Source organism: Hippichthys cyanospilos, chromosome 16 (genome assembly GCF_059441005.1).
Source record: "Hippichthys cyanospilos isolate Australia breed blue-spotted pipefish chromosome 16, RoL_Hcya_1.0, whole genome shotgun sequence".
NCBI classification, from domain to species: domain Eukaryota; kingdom Metazoa; phylum Chordata; class Actinopteri; order Syngnathiformes; family Syngnathidae; genus Hippichthys; species Hippichthys cyanospilos.
Genome location: NC_142384.1, coordinates 9421429 through 9440718, shown reverse-complemented (window position 1 = coordinate 9440718; position 19290 = coordinate 9421429). Strand labels below are relative to the sequence as shown.

The 19290-nt window shown below is 41.0% G+C and overlaps 1 protein-coding gene across 2 annotated transcripts in view; it reads left to right on the top strand.

The window, feature by feature from the left end:
* Positions 1 to 8962: 8962 nt before the first annotated feature.
* pde4a (phosphodiesterase 4A, cAMP-specific) overlaps positions 8963 to 19290 on the top strand; it is a 63009-nt gene continuing 52681 nt past the window's right edge. For both annotated transcript variants that reach the window (XM_088437562.1, XM_088437560.1), the window contains exon 1: positions 8963 to 9803. In XM_088437562.1, the coding sequence (XP_088293688.1) occupies positions 9502 to 9803 (302 nt within the window). In that variant the 5' untranslated portion in view covers positions 8963 to 9501. The remainder of the gene's footprint in view (positions 9804 to 19290) is intronic.

The window sequence follows — 19290 nt, the reverse complement described above, 5'->3', positions numbered from 1 at the left end:
TGAATATAGTTTTTGTTCTGGGTAGCGCCTAAACTAAAGTAAGTTTAACATCCCTACCTCAAAAGGTGTAAAGTGAAAAGATTTGGCCTGTTGTTACCATGACAACCACAGCCATAGCCATACCCAGTTGGCATACCAGCTCAGTCACCACGATGTTACTGTTAATACAGCAAGTTTAAAACGTGTCTACTTTTGTCATCACTTGTTTTATTAATAATAGCTGTTAAACACATGTTGTAACTGTCACCTTTAACCTGTAGGGGGACCTCTTGCGCAAAACAATTAACCCTAAACCAATGGAATTATTTAGACTTGTTTGGCCTTTATTAGATAGCAATACAGCAATATGTGTCTTTGTGCGTGTGAGGGGAAGTATTTTAAAGTGACATAAAGAAGCAAAAGCGAAGCATCTGCACGGTAAACAAGTCTTAAGTTGTAATCGAAGCCAAACATCTGCCGCCTGAGCTTTGCATAAGGTGCCCTTGCCCTCATTCATGTGCCAGGCTCAACACCCTGTTATCAGGGGGGCAAGCTGGCGGGCGCCTCTAATGGGCCCATTAGCGACGTGTAACAGCGTTTGGGGCGGGGGGGTATGCATGAATATTTAGCAGCTTGTTGTGGAGGAGGGAAGAATAATTGCCCTCAATGCTGATAACGAGCAGAGACGAGGGGAAAAAAAAAGGATGGGGGAATGTCAGGGCACAGTCTGACGTTTCGCTTCAGTTCGAACCAGGGACGCCAATGTAAAAAAAAAAAAAAAAAAAAATATATATATAATATATATATATAGGCCAACCAAAAGGAGCAGCACAATGTCCATTACAATGAAGCACAAAATGTGTCAAAAACCCTTTAATTCTTTATGTTGTCAGTTTTTTTTTTTTTTTTTTTTTATGAAGCAAAATATTATCAAGCACTATATTCCTCATGAAAATCACAAACTTTGCAGGCCATGAGTCTCAGTTTTAACACATTCCATACGAGATTTTTATTTTTTCAAAGCATTTGGTCATGTAATCATAGCTAGTTATTTATTTTTTCCTTTTTTCAAGTGTTTAGCTAAAGGAGATATAAAAATGGCTGGCACTAAATCAATTGCTAGTATTTGTCATCAAAGTAACTGATTACTTTTAGTACTTTAGTGTCTAAAGTAACCAATTGTTAATCCTAAAGTAATTGCATACATTGGTACCTAATTTTCACTTGATTACTGAAGCAATCAATTACCTTAGTACTTGATTACCTTAACAAATCAGTTATTTTTGTACTTGCATACTTAAAAACGTAATCAACTACCCAGCACATACCTATGTAATGCAATTGATTCCTTTAATCCAATTTTCATTTAATACAAGCTTCTTTACACCCCACTTGTGCCAAACCCTTGAAAAAATAGGGAAAAACTCAATATGTACCTGGGATTGAATGTCTACACTCTTAAAAAAAAAAAAAAAAAAAAAAAAAAAAAGCCAATGTAAAAAATGTCTTAGTAATCGAAATGAGTTAATTGGTCCAAAGATAAGGTAGGGAATGTCAGTCCAAAAAGTAACTAAATCTTCACTTTTGAAGAAAAGTATAACAGTGCCTTTTTGTCCAAATAATTATTCGGACCCTCTACCTAGATGTTAGGGCCTCGTTTGGACCCGAGAACCATCGTTTGACAACCACTGCATTGAACCCTCCTCAAACAAGCAAAAGTTGCAAAAACAGCAAAATGATTTTCTATCATTCCTCAGCTCTTCCACGCTCCAAACGGGGATGATTTATTGCGACGCTATGTGCCGGAAACATTAAAAAAATGCTAAAAATGTAAGCAAGTGGCGTATGTGGAGCGCGCGGCTGCTGTTTATAGCAGCATTAGTCAGAGAGAAGCAGCTCACTTCCCCTCGGTGACAAACACTCCATTAAGCCGCACAGCGTGGAAGGTAGCTACCGCGCGCTCTTTCGCGTCGTTGGACTCCATTTGGGCCAAGTTATAATGATGTTACATCTTATTATTTGCCAGGAGGGAACAAATATTCTACTTGAATGATGTTGCATCAATTCACAAGCAATAGATAAAATAGAGGGAAATCAACCAAATGGTCACTCCTAAAACTTTTACGACAAAAAAGCACCGTGTACACAAATTTCGGAGATTTACTCTCAAAAGTCTATATTTTAAACTAGAGTCAAATTTAGACTTGAGGGAGTGAAATATTCAGGGTAAATCTGTTATCCATTTTACTTTATTTAGACTGAAAGCAAACAAAGTCTTTTCAAAGTAACTCGGGCAGCACGGTGTGGTAGTGGTGAGCATGGATGCCTCGCAGTCCAGAACGTTCAATCTGGATAAGACAAAATATTCTACAGTACATTGTAACTGTCTACAGCTCACTCTGCATTGATATTTACTTCAAAGGCATTTGAAGGGGAGCTGAAATTTCACCCAAATGGTGACATGGCACGACCACTTACAGTTCTTGCACGACCAGGAGTGTGCCATCCCTCCCTTAAAATATTTCGGGAATGATGTAGAAGAAAATGACCCAAAATGGTCAAAATACCACACGAGGGTTAAAAATAAAACTTAACTTGGTAACAGTTCTGTAAACAGAACTAACTTGTCACAATTAAAGTCAATAATCATGCCCAAAGACGCTTATCGTCAAATAACAAGATTGCAGTTACTTGTAGCATTATAAAGTAGGATCATAGAGGCTGACAAAATGATTTAAAAAAAAAAAAAACAGGTTCTGACACGATACAGAAGAATTGCACGTGTGAGAACATTACATGCCATCCTGATAAAACATGCATGTTGACATCAAGATTTATTAGTACAACTGCACGTCACACACTGTGAAATAAAGTGAAAGTGTGCTTAAAATGATCTTTTCTCGGACAGAAATGAGTTTCTAGAAAACAGCAGCGAGCTTTTGACGCAATCCATAGAAATACTAAGCAACTGAATAAATACCGCACGTGCACACAGTCCCTTCCTGAATTCCAAATGTCTTTCCCGACCCCACCGTCTAGCTTGTCTTTTCTGGGAGTTTGAAGCGGCGGAGCAGAAATGCAAAGATTCTCCTGAAAGCTACCTCTCGTCGTCATTTCTGCTTTTCCCTCATAACAGCCCGCTCAATATTAATAGTCTCCTCGGCTGCCACTTGTCTGGCACCTGATCAGCATCCAATTACGAGATATTGTCAAAACATTGTGCGTGTGCGCGCTTGCTATTTTTGGGCGGAAGAGTTGTTTTTCCTCTTGATTTTTCTCCACATTCACGTGGAGGCGCTCGTGTGTGGGATGGACCGCGGGGATTTAATAGAACGTCACTTTGACCAAATACTTATGAGAAAAGAATGCATGTAAAATCCTAAATGGGCAATGGCGTTTTCTGTTTTCTTTCAACTCTGCTGCAGCCCCGGTCCAAATACTTTGCTCCCTAATGCTGTCATAGATTTTCCCAATATGCGTTTGTGTGTGGAATCGAGTTTCCCGGTGTCCTGTGTCCGCTAATAGTTTGCAGAGGCTGCAAGGGAAAACGACCGTGCGGTCACTCAGACAGTGGCCTCCCTTCTCGGGTTTCCACTTTTTCAGCCCGGCGACGCCATTAGCTTAGCTTTCTCGGAACCGAGGACGCTTTGAAATCGAGTTTGGCCGTGTCCTCGGACGTCCGACGGGACGTCCCGGTCCCCCGAGCGGGCCTCATCTTCGTGTCAGCCGTGAGGGCGGCAGAAGAATGCAGTGGAAACCTTCAGGTCCAATATACAGTCTCCACAGGAAATTTCTGTCACTACCTTGAAAACGTCTTTTTTTTTTTTTTTCAAGGTGGCAAAGGAAAAACATTAACCCCTAAATGGAAAAGCGATAGGACATGCGCTTTGAGAAAATGCAATTTTATCTGATCCTCACATTAAAACAAACGATAAGAGGTGCTTTTTAACCTTTGTGCAGTATTTTGACCGTTTTTGAGTCATTTTAAAACTTAAAGGGTTAGCACATTCCTGGTACTGAACTTTGACATTTTGTCACCTTATGACTGAAATTTCAGACCCCTCATTTTTTCTTTCTTTTAATGCTTTCGCTGCCATAGATGAGAATTCTTATCTTTGATAAGCGTAAAAACAATAATACAATTCTCAAATACGTTTTTTTTACGGAGGTTAGCTGACACCCTTGACTAATGCTTACCTAATATAAGCCAATTGAGCACTGTAGTGATAACTGTGACCATTGCATAGCAGTGTTTCCACACATACATCATAGCTATTGCCTACATGCAGTTAAAGTAAGGAATGGAAGTCAATCTTTCATATGGCAGCACCCATATTTACATAGATAATAGCACACAATATTCTGTCTGCCTTGAAAGATGAGTGAAAATGCTAAATATACTGACCCTCTAAAGGGTTCCTCTTCCGATAATGCTTGGCAGTAAAATAGTTTAACGAATTGGACAAAATATCGCTCAAGGGGTAAAATAAGTGCCCCCCCCCCAACTTCCTCACATCTACATCTGCTCTCTGATGTGCATGCACTCTTGGCCAACAATGGGGCGCTCTAAAGTAGCCATGCCATCCCGGAGCACCGCAAATAACTCAGACCTTTTAAAAAGACAATTTCTCTTTTCTATGTCTTCCCCCTTTTTGCACACATGGCTGACTATGAGGCACGCTCAACCCACCACTGTTGACTACGTGGAAAAAAAGCTGCATTTTCAAGGCGCCAAGGTAGCTCATTTTTTTTGTTTTGAACTGGTGTAATTCTACTTTGTTTTTGCTGATTTTGACCACAAGATAAGGCAAACGTTTTCAAATTGGTCCCAATTGTCAGGTAGCTTGCCTAAAATGCACAAACGCGCTCACGCCGGGCAGCATAAATATTTAATTTGGTCCCTTCTGGCTCAGACGGCATCCATTCCCAGCATTCCCGACATTCCCGATGACGACGCGTCGCCAAAAGAGCCCCGAAGGCCAAAATGCACAAATTGTCGGGCCGAAGCCGTAGTCAACATCACACCCTCTCACCCTAAAACCAATCTGACATATGAATGCATTATTCATAGCAATGCGGGGAAGGGTGACTGGAGGGCAGCTGAACTTGCAGGTCCACTTAAACCACCCCCCCGATACCCCTCCCTTCCCCTCCCCCGGCCGAGCCGTGACTCACAAGATTGAGCTGAAATCTCCGCAGATATTATTCATAACGTGGCGGACAGTCGGGCTCCACAAATACGAGGACCCGCTTGACATTTCAATTATTGCTGGCCCACGCGAGCGCATAACGCATGGCCGCCGTAAAGCAAAAAGGACGCTCGCGGTGACCGTGATCCTTCAATGCTGGCGGAAATGCCTTGCGCCGTCACGCGCGGGCCAAGACGCTTCCAATGAACTTTTGGGAACGCGTCCTCCACTTCAAAACTGCTCCGATTGATTGTTAATACTGGGAATGCAAATATGTGAATAGCATACAAAAATGAAAATAATTACATCTACAATACTGTATGATAAAAACATTATATATGTATACGGGGGGGTCCTCGACTCAAGACGCGTTGTAACCCAAATTTCAGTGTCGGAACACCGTACAAATAATAACTAAAAAACAAATAAAATATATTAGTCTATGCCAGTGCTTCCCAAATCGTGTGTGTGGAGGGGGGGGGTGATCCAAGGAAAAAGGCTTTGTTTTTTTCATGTGGAATGTAATTGCAATAAAGTAATAATTTTCATCATTTTCTTTTAGTTTCAGGCACTTTGGTGCACCTGCTTCTTTTTTTCCGTTTTAGACTAAGCTGTAACCCGCATAAACGCAATAAAAATAACAGTTGTTGAAAGTTGATTTATATTGCGTTTTTCTGTTGTTAATGCTAAAAAGGATCCATGTGTAGGTATACTTAAACAATTTTCATCAATAATAATCTTATTTATAGTCAGTGCATCGACTGGGGGGGGTGCAAAAAGTTTTCTCTTTTCTATGGGGGGCCTGACAAAATATAGTTGAGAAACACTGGTCTCTGCGTACTATACTGTAAAGTATTGTACTCTTATTCTGCCCCTTTTGACCCGTTTCATCGGATAAACTTTGTTCTTCCACCGAGAACTCTTGTTTTGAAGGGCCATGTAACCGGAAACGGTGCGGCGGCCATTTTCATCCCGTGAGTCTGTCATTTATTCGTCATGGCTGGCAAGAATGCTAGCAGGGAGGAAGGGTCCATCTCACCTTTACTTTTATTACGTCAACAAAACCCCAAAACGGAATATAGCACTGTAACGGTCTCTCTTGCGGGCAACAACTTGTTTGTTGACGTTTCGCCATTTTTTGGACCGCTTCATAATATCTCATTTGACTTTCATGGTGATGGCCAATTGTTTACTGCGCGCGTTCGTAACCTCGAAACATCCTAAGTCGAGACCGTCGTAACCCGAGGACTCCCTATATATGTATAAATGTTTATATATGTAAACATATGTATGCAAATACATACGTACAAGAAATTATACAAAAAAGTAGATTAAAAGAGTTATAGAATAGGTTTGGCCAAGTCCGGTCCTCCAGAGCTACAATCCAGCCTGACACAGCTGTGTAAATCAGGCTCGTTATCAGGCTTCTGCAAACCTTGCTGATGACCTGATCATTTGAATAACGTGTGTCGGTTGAGGGGAAAAAAAAACAAAACTGACTGGATTGCGGCTCTCAAGGACCACCGGACTTGGCCACCACTGTTGTGGAATAACAAAATACTTCACAACAATTTAGATAAAACATCCTATAAAATAAATGCAGTATATGAATAGAAATTTAATTTTAAAAAATAGTATATGTGACTAAAAAAAAAAACTAATTATAAAAACAAGTGCTCAAAAATGATTTAAAAAATATTTCAAAATAATTACCATTGTCTTTATGAATTAAAAAAAAAACACAATACAGTACATGCGATGAATAAATAAATGCTTAATTGTGAGGTAGCAGATAAGTCTATGATGATGCTTTGGCATCATTTGCTCGCGTGAATTTTTTGCTCTATTAAGTTAATTAGTGTTTATCATGAAAATGTATCACTCAACATAATTTAGTGTCATGTACATTTTCCTGTACAATACACAAATGATTTTTTCCTCACCTCCTCTAATGACGCCGTTTTTCTTTCCGCTGTCAAGCAAACGGTGTCGTATCGATGCCGGCCTGAGCACAAAATAAATAGAAATAATGATTGAATTTCAGATGGGGCTTGAGCCAATGAGAAGAATGAGAGGGGAACGATCCCTCCGAGTGTCGTTTGTTAGCCGAGGACATTAATTACAGTGTTATGGGAGGCGCGCAGGATGCAATGGTCATTACACTGTACAATGCGCCGTTGTTGCTCTGTGTTGTTTTCAGTGTACAAAAAAACATTTTTTTTTTTTTTTACCGGTCTGGAGGAAGTGGTGTGGCAGAAGGTATCCATCATTAACAAAACAAAACAAAATCACAGTTCTTGTCATTTGTAAAATTCTTCTTTGCGTTTATGTGTGTCTGGATTTTGGCGACCCCTGGTGGCCGAAGCGTGCATAACAAAAAGCGGCTCACTGCCCATTGACGTGAAGTAAAAATAATTTTGCAAAAAAATTGCTTAACACCTTGCGTTCATCACGTCATTATTGAAAGTTTTCCTACGATATTGTCGTACTGCGAGTTTTTATCACAAAGATGGAAACAGATTAATAGTATTTCCATTCAGTTGAAGCAGCTCAATAATCCTTGCCGCCCTCATCAATTCAGCACTTTATTAGTTCATCAATCAAGGGTCACCATTCAGTCTTTTAAGAATTCATGATATTTCTCACAGTCATGTGCCTCAAACTTGCAAACGGCTTATTCGACAAGACTGTTACTTGTTTTAATACATATAACTCAAACGTTGTGTACACTCATTGGGTACACTCTAGAAACAGCTGGCTCAAAAGTAAACCAATTTGGCTCCAAAAAACCCCCCAGTCCAATTCGGTTGGTTTGACCCAATATACTGGCCCGAGCAGTCGTTCAAAATAAAGCAAATCTTTATTTTTGCAAGCAATGTAAAGATGATGTGCAAGAAAATGAACTTTACACACAAGCTAAAGTCAGCCTGTAAAAAAAAAACGAAATACTTTGTAAAACATACATTAAACACCCATTCAGGTACTCTAGTAAGACATGCACATATGAAAAAAAGAATGTTTTAAATTAAATGCAGCAAGCAATGTATTCGGTGATCTGAAAAGGAGCTTTTAATTTTTTTTTTGTGCGAAACTCTTCATATAATCACCTTTTGAAATGCATTGGGTGGGAGGAAACAAATGGTATTTTAGTCATTAGCATTTTGAAAATTAATCATCCGATCACTCAATCATCTTTTTTTTCTGCCAAAATTGGCATTGGCATACAAAAAAGAAAAAAAACTCATATCAATTAGGCCCTAGTATTTTTAAACGCTTTAGCAAGTTTTCTTTGCCAATGCAATTTAGGTCAAAAGTCACAGCTGGTCCATTTATATTTATTGGTGCTGCACCGGCAGCCAGGAAAAAGACATCGCTATGGCTGTCCTTGTCCAAATCGGTTTGAGTTCAAGACAAAAAAAAAAATCAATTAAGAGAACCAAAAAGTGGAAAAAAAAACATGCCAGAAGTGATTTTCTGCAACGTATATTTTGGGATGTCGTGATGTGCGCGCCACTCGCTCCAGCATCAGAGGAGTGATGTGGATTGGGGGGGGGGGTATACAACCACAACGGATAAGCACATAAAAGGTTGAGCTGACAAATCATGGAGGAGAACAGGCAAGCAACCAACCACGAAGGCCAGCAGACAGACAGACAGAGAGAAAGCGAGAGAGAGAGAGAGAGAGAGAGAGGGAGGGACGAGAAAACCAATACAGTCGGAGAACTCCAGCAGTGAGGATGAGGACGAGGGAGTGATGGAACCACACTGAAGAAGAGGAAGAAGCTTTTTTTTTTTCCCTCCTCGGGGTGGACGTGGAAAAAGGGGGGGGAAGCCCGGATGATCAGGACGAACGTGAACGCGGATGAAAGCGCCTTCGATCATCTATCTCCATGGAGGAATCTCGGGAGGCTTCCCCGCGCCATCGGGGCGCATCCAACGGCTCGGCGTCGTAGCTCACCGGGGGAATTTCTTCGGAAGAGCAATAACGCTGCAATAAGTAGCTCGGGGCCGGGGCCGCGAAGAAAGCAATACGTTTAATCTAAACTAACGGCATCCGGTGCGCCATGAAACAAGAGGAGGCGTTAAAGTTCAGGAGAAGCGGCGCCTCCTCACCCGATCAACCGAGCGACGAGAGCTTTCGATTCAAAGTGACCACCATGAGATTATTCCGATGATTTCGGACTCCGGGGATGCCTCACGAGCACTGTGATTTATGATTCCTCCCTATCTCGTGTGGACTTTGCGCTCAAGCGCAGCGGGCACGAGCGATAGAAAAGAGCCATATTAACCACGCGTCAAGTTTCGTTCTCCTTTCATTTCTTGGCTTAGCACAATGATGGAAGCCCCCGCGCCGTGCTCCAAGAAGAGCCTGTCCCTTTCGCTGCCGGTGCCCCGCGAAGGACAGGCGACCCTCAAGCCCCCGCAGCACCTCTGGAGGCAACCGCGCACCCCCATCAAGATCAAGCACCGCGGCTACTCCGACACCGACCGCCGACACCACCAGCGGCACATGGAGCGCTCGGACGCCGTGGACACGAGCGACCGGCCCGGACTCAAGAAGTCCCGCATGTCCTGGCCCTCGTCCTTCCACGGCACCACGCACGCGTCCATCGGGAACTGCCTGGCCACACGACGGTGAGTGAGACCGGGCGGGTGCGTAAAACTGCCGATCGGGAGGAAAGGGGGGCGGGGGGGCTTTCGCTTTTTTTCTTCTTTTTTTTTTTAAATCTCAAAATGTAAATAACGCAGTGAGCCCGCAGGGTTAACCGACGTGAAGCGTTTTGTGCGCGGAGGCAGCGGCACGCGTGGGTTTGTGCTTTTTTTTTTTTGCCTTTTTAGAATGTTGATGCGTAATAGTGTCTTTGGATTGTCAGGTGAGATCCGCCCACTCGAAAGAAAGCTGTGCCAAAAAAGCAGTTGCAGGCATCTGAAAACAATGCAACTGTTGACTACAGTGCTCCCTCGCTACCTTCACGGTTTGGTTATTGCGGATTCGCTTTATCATTTATTAACTGAACTTTTTCAGTTGTAGCTTTATGTCACTGCTTTTTCTGCATTTTTTTCTTCTTTTCAAGTCAGACCAGTCAAAAAAATGTGACCCTATATACATACATATATATATATATATATATATATATATATATATATATATATATATATATATATATATATATATATATATATATATATATATATATATATTTCCTTGGACCAGTCAAAAAAAATATGGATTTTAACAACAAAAGAAGAAAAACTAAATAAAAAGCCCTCCCTCCCCCCCTAAAATAGATCAATCTCCTCTTTGTGAATTTCAGTTATTTTGGGGAATGCTTCATCTCCCTTTCTTGGAAGGTTTTGTTGTTGAAAAATCTCACCCACGTCTTGGTGAAAAGCACACACATGCCACAAGATGTCACCAAAGCTTTATCTAAATAGAAAAGTAGTACTGCAATTGGTGATTTGCTCAATGCCTGCAGCCGTTTTTTGGGGGGCGTTGTTTTTTTGTCCCTGAAATAGATATAGATTTCGTTCACAGATGGAAGTTTTTTCAGCTTCAATCCTCTTCTGCAGGAAAAATCTATTAGCATCAGTGGACCGTTGAACATTTTTGCTAACTATGGTGATGTGTGCCTCATGCCTACATCATTGTTGTCACATTTTTCCTCATCGCTGGTCCTTGTTTGTTGCAATATAACTTGGCCGAACCACAAAAAGTGAATAATATTTTCGGAACTGTTTATGATGATTCCTTCTGCCGCGTCTCAGGCTTCTATGAGAAAGCACATGTAGAGGTTAAAAAAAAAATCTACTACAACAGCTTATGTGCAGAACGAAGTCAATGCCAAAGACATATTTTTACGTTTTTGGTTAGGGATGTATGTTAATGTATGTTTTACAAAGTATTTTGTTTTTTGAAGGAGTAAAGTCATTTCCTTTAGGTATTAAAGTACTAAAGTAATCGAGTAGGTACTAATATTATTGATAAGATGAGTAATATTCGCCATTTTAGACCCTCCTTTAGCCAAACACTTGAAAAAGTTCAAGATAAACACATAGCTACAAAAATAAATGAGTTAATTATTGGCTGAAATTTAATGCCTTGGACGTAAAAATATGTCTTTGGGATTTAATGAATTAATGGGGTGGCAGATGTGTACTGACTCCGCGTTAACTTGAGCGTGAATGTGGCCGATTTGGTCTAATTATCCATATTCCCAAGATGAGAGGGTGTGCACACTTCTGCAGGGGCGTGCATTTGTGCATTTTTGCTACTGCATCTTCGACATTTCAACTTTGACTGGCGTTTCCTCGCACATTTCCAAGTCGTAGGACTGTAATTTCCCAGGGGACAGGAAGGCACCGTCGCTTGAGCGGTTTTCGGCCCAAAACCGAAAAGTACCCTCGGGTTAAGGTAACCCCATGTGACAAAGTTAAGCAGCGGACTGTCACTTCAATACCGTCTTTCTTTCGTCAAAAGTGCCACTCGGCCGCTGCTCTCGCTTCGAAGGTGACTAACGTTGTAGAAAGCCCCCCCCCCCCAAAAAAAAAAGTAACCTCTCACAAAACACACAGAGATGGAATTACGCAACGCATGTTAATCAAGTCGATTAGATTAACTGCATTTCATCAAGTGTGAGTCATGGAACAATGCGGTTTTTGATACGATTACTTGCCGCTCACACGGCAGCAGCTCCATTTATCCTCTTGATAGCTGCAGCTGCTTCATTTTGGCCTGCTGGATGAAAACGTGCGCATGGGCGACTATACAAGCTGACATCATTGCACCTTTGGGCCTGTTGACGTGTGGCTACCCTTCGAGCTTTTGCTTTTCAAAAACGAAAAAAAGAAAAAAAACCAACATCTGTGTTTTCGATGACAAAAACTTAATTTTTTATATCATTATGACTTCCATTGATGGCTACAGACATCAATTAGTAGTACTTCTACTTAAGAATGTCTGTAGTTATGAAAAATGTAGGCTACCAAACGTCTTTTCTGAAAAATATTGTCCAGCTATGAAAGAAAATTCAGGATACGAAAGGTGAACATTATTGGTGTATAATAATGAGGCTCAAGCAATCACGCAAACAAGATTGCAATGTAAAACGTCATCAAATTCCGCAACGTCTTCATTTTTATAATTTATTAATGTTCTGGCCTGTCCACACGAGACGCTAGTTCTTTGCACCGATGTTTACTGTTGCTTGCACTGTTCATCTTTACACGCTCCGTCTGCACTTCCCAACAATAGTTGAACATTCAACATTGTTGAAGTAACAGACATAAAATTGACATTAATTATGGCTAGCACTGTACATATTCACATAAAAACGTATAAACACCAATTTGGGCTGTCACATCTGATGTTAGTGTTGTTAGCACATTGTTAGCAAGAGGGCAACAGAACAACATCACACAGGAAGCACTCCGCATGACCATAAACTAAACTTAGGTAATCTTACATGCTCAGACTTATCCCAAAATGTAATTCTATCTATAATTCTAATGTGTACTTGTCACAGTTTTAGATCCATTTTGTAAATAATTTATGAATATTATTCATTTAAAGGGTTTAGGACCATTTGGAACGGATCAGGCAATTGACATGTAAAAAGCATCTCTACTTATGAAAAATTCACAATGACTTTTGACTTCCAGAACAAAAATAATTCTATAAGTAGAGGCACCATCGTATATACCTATTTGTCCACCATTTTAATTCAAATATCCATTGTGACTGCCATATATCGCATTTCCATGTATTGTTAATTCTTTGTTTATTTCTGCATTCAAACATGAGGGACACCTTATTAGAAGAATATGTGATTCGTATTCAAGTGTTTTAAAATGCTGCACTCAACAGGCGGTTATTGGAATAACCACTTGAGGACCAATGGTAAGTGGCAGTTAGTTTTCTGCAAGCTGATTGTCATCATTATAAACCGCCGCATCCTCCTGAGACCCAGCCTATTCATCTCAATTTTTGGACTTAACGGGCAAAATCAATTCCATTTCAGTCAAACACATGAGGCATCAATGAAAAGGCCAGGATGTCCTCAACAAAGCACACGAGGACTTAGTAGTGTCACTCGAATGTGTCAAACGAAAGAGACCAGAAATAAAATGACCGCTACAGTAGACACAAACGAATAGGCTGGATCTCAGGAGGATTTTTTATGTTTAATGCGTTATATCAGTCGTTATTTAGAGATCTGCCCATCACATTTTTTTGCGCCCTAATATGAGTCCAGGTCACCTGATTTTGAGGATATCGACACCGAGTCCTCATCCGATAGTTTGCCAATGGGTTAAAGTCAGAGTTTTTGAGAAGGAAAACGTTTGCATCCAGATTGTCTTCATTAAAAAAAAAAAACAAGGTTGCCCAGTTTGGATTTGAACATTTCAACCAAAAAGTTGACAAAGACAGAAGTTGAAATTGATTATGTTGACCAGCAATTTTAATGCTTTTTAATATGTTTTCATGCAACTTAAAACAAATATGATGCATACATCCTACTGCACATTCATAAAGTATGGTGGATGCTGGTGACAGGAACAGCCTTTTTTTCTTTTCAAATTCAGAACAAATTAATTGGAAATGTTGGCAATGTAGTTCAGAGGTTTAGTCAAATATTCTTGACAATACTCTGTTTTAACCTTCAGTCAGATTTGTAAGGAGGAAAAGAAAATCTCCTTTTTGAGCCGTTTTTTACTCAATGTAAAAATAAAAAAGTAATAAAACTTGAGCCTTAAAGGGTTCAGGTTTTTTCTTTTCATCCAAAAATACTTTGCGGTAGCTGGACAAGGGGGCTCAACAAATATTTCAGTGCGTTAATCTTTGAATGAATGAATCTTCATTTGACAGGGACTATGCAGTCAGCTATAATTACAGGCTAGCAGATGGTGCCATGCATGTAGAAATTTTAGCGAATGCTAATTCTTGACTGTGGTTCTTGGTTAAGCTCTTCCGCAACATTGCGACGCAGTAAAAATGTAAACTAAACGCGAGAAAACTCCACTCTGTAGAAGTGTTACAGTAAAATATACAATATCTGTCATTTTAAAAGAAATTTCACTTCAAAACAAAACCTACCATCTACTCTACTTTTCGGGTTTTAGTTTTGAAAGTAAACAACTTGAAGTCCAAGATGCCTTTTATTTTTGTGCGTGTGTGTTTAAAGCTGTTATAGAAAAAGGCTGAGAAAGTTTGTTCGTTGGTTTAAAAAAAAAAAAAGCGCTTGAGAGCCATTGATGTACAGCGCAGATAGCTTTTCAAGAAAATCATCATAAAAATAGCCAGGAGAAAATAGAGACTAACGGTAAAAATAGCCACTGCCTTCGTTTGCGCTCTCCTCTGAATCGGTGTGATTATTATCCCGATAACAAATCCCCGCTAGTCTCTCAAAAGGGCCGTTCGGGTCCATCTCTGTTGATCTTTTTTTTTTTTTTTTTTCTTCCCCTCATTCCCCCACACTGCCGGGATGTTCCTCGGGGCGGACCCCCCGGCAGGAGGCAGATTGAAGGAAGGGGCCGATTTGCGTCAGGATCCTCGGGACACGCTCCGGGGCGGTCCAATCTCCCGTCTGTGGGCGGCTGACAGTGAGAGGGATGGAGATCATTTGATCCCTACAAGCGCACTAAACTGACTGCGTTTGTGTGTGTTTGCGTGGGCGTTTGTGCTGTAGGAATTCAAGCCGGCAGATGAATGTTGTAGAGTCGCTGTGTGTGTTTACAAGTGGGCAGCGCACAGGTTAGCGTCTGACCCTCAGCCCGTATGGACCGCCGCCCGCCTCGTTTTTATCTTTTTTTTTTTTTTTTCATTAATCTCCGTATGGGTGGGAGGCCAGAGGGTTTTCCGTGGCTTTTTTTTTTTTTTTTGCGCTATTCATTCTTTTTCCACATATTACAATAAGCGTCTGCGCTGCCTCTCCGCTCATGTCCACGGAGCGCTAGGAGCCACATGCCTCATCTCTTTATCAAGAGAGGCGCGCATCCGGCAGCTCTGGCCGCGTAGCTCAAGGCGAGCCCGATGAAGAAGCGGCTCCGCGCAAGTCTGCCGGCACTTCCGCTTCAATGACGCTGGGCCTACGGGGAATATGGTGTCGTGTCGGAGATGTGGCGGCAGACAGGCGGGAGATGAAAAAAAAAAAAAAATAGACACTTCTGCTCCCGTAACTCGCTTTTATTGGGTGCCAACATGTCTGTGCACAGTGATGTGGTTAGCTTAGAATTTTTCACTATACGGACACTCCTCTGCATACGAACGTTCAGAGAGTTTCCTGTAAATCATATTTTGTATTTACCGTATTTTCCGTGATATCATCATAAACAAAGCTTCCACCCAGTACGTCTTTTCCCCGCTGATAGTGTCGTGAAGGGGTGCCCAATAATTCAGGCAGGATAGATGATTATGCCTAGCAGTAACTAATAGTGATGAGGCACAAGTGCTATGAAACGCAGGGGGAATGCGCTGCCTGTCAATCGCCTCCATTTTAGCTAAGGGTGTAACGTTCCGAGAGAGTTGCTTCATTAAATGTACCAGAGTAAGAAGTATATGAAGCGTACGTACTTATCGTCACTTACGTCAAGTATTCACATACTTATTGGTGTGCTTTTATTTTGAAGTTCCTCCTGGAAGCATGGTATAGTGACAACGGTTAACTTGAAAATTCTTTCAAGCCAGAGCAGCTCTAGACGTACTTAAACGACACCGCATTTTTTCCTAATTGACGTTCTTTTTTCGGATTAATTCTATTTATAACAATTTATGAACAAATTCAGCTAATGAACGGGCGCCCAGTACGGAACTCATTCGTATGTACTGTAGAGGAGCATCTGTAGTTATTTATTTTGAAAACACAAAAAAACTATTCACTGTTTCCGAATCAATAAAAAAAGACCCATATAAGGTGTTTTCAATTTTCCACAGTTAAATATGTGCAGATAACTGAGGAAATCTTAGCTTTGGCACATTGGCAATTTAATTTCGTATGAAACGAGGTTTTTTTGGTAGTGATGTTTGAAGCGTCTCATTGACTGAAGCTGCATCTGCTTCATGACCAACCCTAACCTTTTTAAAGCTGACTGGTCACAAAACAATAACAAAGAAAAAGAGCTAACAGAGCCCAGGCGGGAGATTAAAAAACAAAAAAACAGACAGTACTGGCCACAAAAGTGTTTTATTGAGTGCCAACATGTCTGTACAGAGTTATAAAAGCTTTGGATTTTTCACAAGTTATTTTTTGAAAGACTTTTGATATTTAAATTCACCGAGACGTGCACATTTTCAAGCGTTAAAGGTCGTGATTGCGCGGCCACGTCAAAGTTTTGTCAGCGTTTGTTCAAAAAAGCTTTGGTTAAAAAAGAAGTGAACAGAAAAAGAATTTCACTGTGCGGTAATACTATGCATATGACAATAAAACTCCTGAAGAATTGACAATTTCCGAATCAGTTCAAAGACGCGTACCATGGTACTCCCCACAGTTAAATATATGCATATAAATGACTGAAATCACGCCTTTCGCCGCGTGGCTGCCACGCCCCCTTTATGACGTCGTCGTAAAACCGTAAAGCCACTTTCAAATTGAACCATCCTTCAATGATGAATCATATTTTTGGGAGCGACGCACACCCCTACTATTAAGCCATTATGAACAAATGTACAATTTATACACAAATAGAACAAAAAACTCCATTGACAAAAACTTGCAACAATACTACAATGCGTTTCTCATCAACGCTTGAGATCAACTGCTATAAGGTTGAGTGTCTTGTCTTCCTCACACGCTAATGCGTGCGAGGAAGTATTGTTCTCGGATTACCTCAAGTGCAAACTTGATGAAGTGAGTGTGTGTGAAGATAATTGCTCTCAAATTGGTCGGCTGCCGATCGACCCGTCGAACGACCTCATTGTTGCGCAGAATGAAGTCCATTCAATCACTCGGTCGCAGTCGGTTAAGACCTCAACCGGAGCTCCGGAGGATCAATCAACTTGAGAGGCACTGATGGAATAGTTTGGGACAACTTTGAGGTGAAAAACCAGGGTAAACAAGGGGGACTGCGTGTGATGTTTTTAGTGGGACAGAAATACGGTGGACCCTCGCATCCAAAGTTCAAAACCATTGGTTTCTTGTCTTTATGAAAGATATATTTTTTTCTAATTACAATTATGTGGCTTCAGTGTTTGCAGTGCTGCTATTATGCAGATTTTTTGTCCATTTTTAACTTGTTTTGTATTTTGGGATGTAATTTCACTTTTGGCTACTAGGTGGCAACACAGCTACGTTTAATGTACATTTAGACTTTAGTCTCCATGGATGGAGAATTTACTCTATCTGTGTGTGTGTATATATATATATATATATATATATATATATATATATATATATATATATATATATATATATATATATATATATATATATATATATATATATATCCATCCATTTTCTATAGCAGCTTATCCCCATAGCGGTTGCAGGCTTGCTGGCGCCTATCTCAGCCGGCTTCTGACAGTAGGCAAGGGACACCCTAAACTGGTTGCCAGCCAATCGCAGGGCACACAGAGACGAATGACTAATCACGCACCCAATCACACCAAAGGACAATGTAGTATGTCCAATTCACCTGCCATGCATGTTTTTGGAGAGTGGGGGGAAGCCAGAGTGCCTGGAGAGAACCCATGCGGGCTCGGGGAGAACATGCAAACTCCACACAGGAAGGCCGGAGCCAGGTGGATTTGCACTGGGACCTTATATATATATATATATATATATATATATCCCGTTTGCTCTGTCTCTGGCAAAATGGCAGCCCTTTTCGCCAACTCCTCTTCCTCCGCGTCCCCCTCAGGCATCTTTTGTTCGACACTCTCACCAGAATATGCTAATACAAGCGCATCAGTCACCATGTCCCGTGGCCGTTACGCTGCGGGAACTTCCAAAGGCAAGCATCAATGACTGACGGTGAACACAAGTCTTTCCCCGCCACTCTGTTGCCATGGTTACCCTCTTTTTTTTTGTGCACGTATAAAATAGATTTTATTTAGCCACCCCAACAAAAGTGATGGCTTGGGAGGCACTTGACTTAGTGGGATCATACATCAAGGCGTCCAGGTAGAGAAGTGCCGTGAGTTTGTCCGCTCGTAACAGCGAAAGTGATTTAGAATTGTTCGCAGAGGTCTTGCAAAACGACGTCTGCTTACTTAAAGGAGAAATATTGTGCACTCGTTTTGGGCAATTTAAAACAGTTCCCAGATGTTTTAGTGGCACTTCGATTGTTTTCTCAAAATACATTACAGATGGTGCCTTGAGATGCTCATTTCATTCTTTCCACGAATATACTCGTGACTCAAAACATTTGGAACTTAAATCATCTTTCCCGCTTGGTGTGAATGAAAATGCCATTCATCTGTACAAGCCCCGCCCCCCTAATCAACCCAATCTTTATCCACACTCCTAAAAAAAATGTTTGCATATTTCTTTGATGAAAAAAACGAAATGTAAAAAAAAAAAAAAAAGTAAAATAACATAATTAAAAACGATTATATTAATTCAACTGTCCACAATTTAATGCTGCATTTCAAATGCATGGTGTTGCTCCTGGTGTGCCCGCTTTGGCCACAAGGAGGCAGTATAATACTAGAGTCATGCACACAAGTATGACTGGTGCCATGTCAATAGCGTTTTGCATAGGGTTAGCATTGAGCTAAACATAGCAATCCTAAACCGTTTTAAATGCAGCGCCTGAGAAAAAAAAAAGAAGGACAAACTTTTGGAGCGCCGAGGATGCTTTTCCATACATGTTTGGGAAAAATGATAAGTGTTGCCAGGGCCAATATAAGTACAGTGTATCAAGGTAACACCAGATTCAATAATAGGGAGACCCAACTGTAATATTTGTTTAAAAATGAAGAAGTCCATTTTTCGTCACATGTCCCCTTGAATCAGAGCACCGAAGCGCTACTTGCATCCTTTACTCTGCGTGATCTCTACAGTAAAGCTACTCTTTGCTTGCCTCACGGGCCAGCTGCCATCATCATTTAGCTCATAATGAGCTACAGTTAATTAGCACGAGCGTGGCATTTCGCTGTTGATTTATACTTTAATCGACGCCGAGGAGC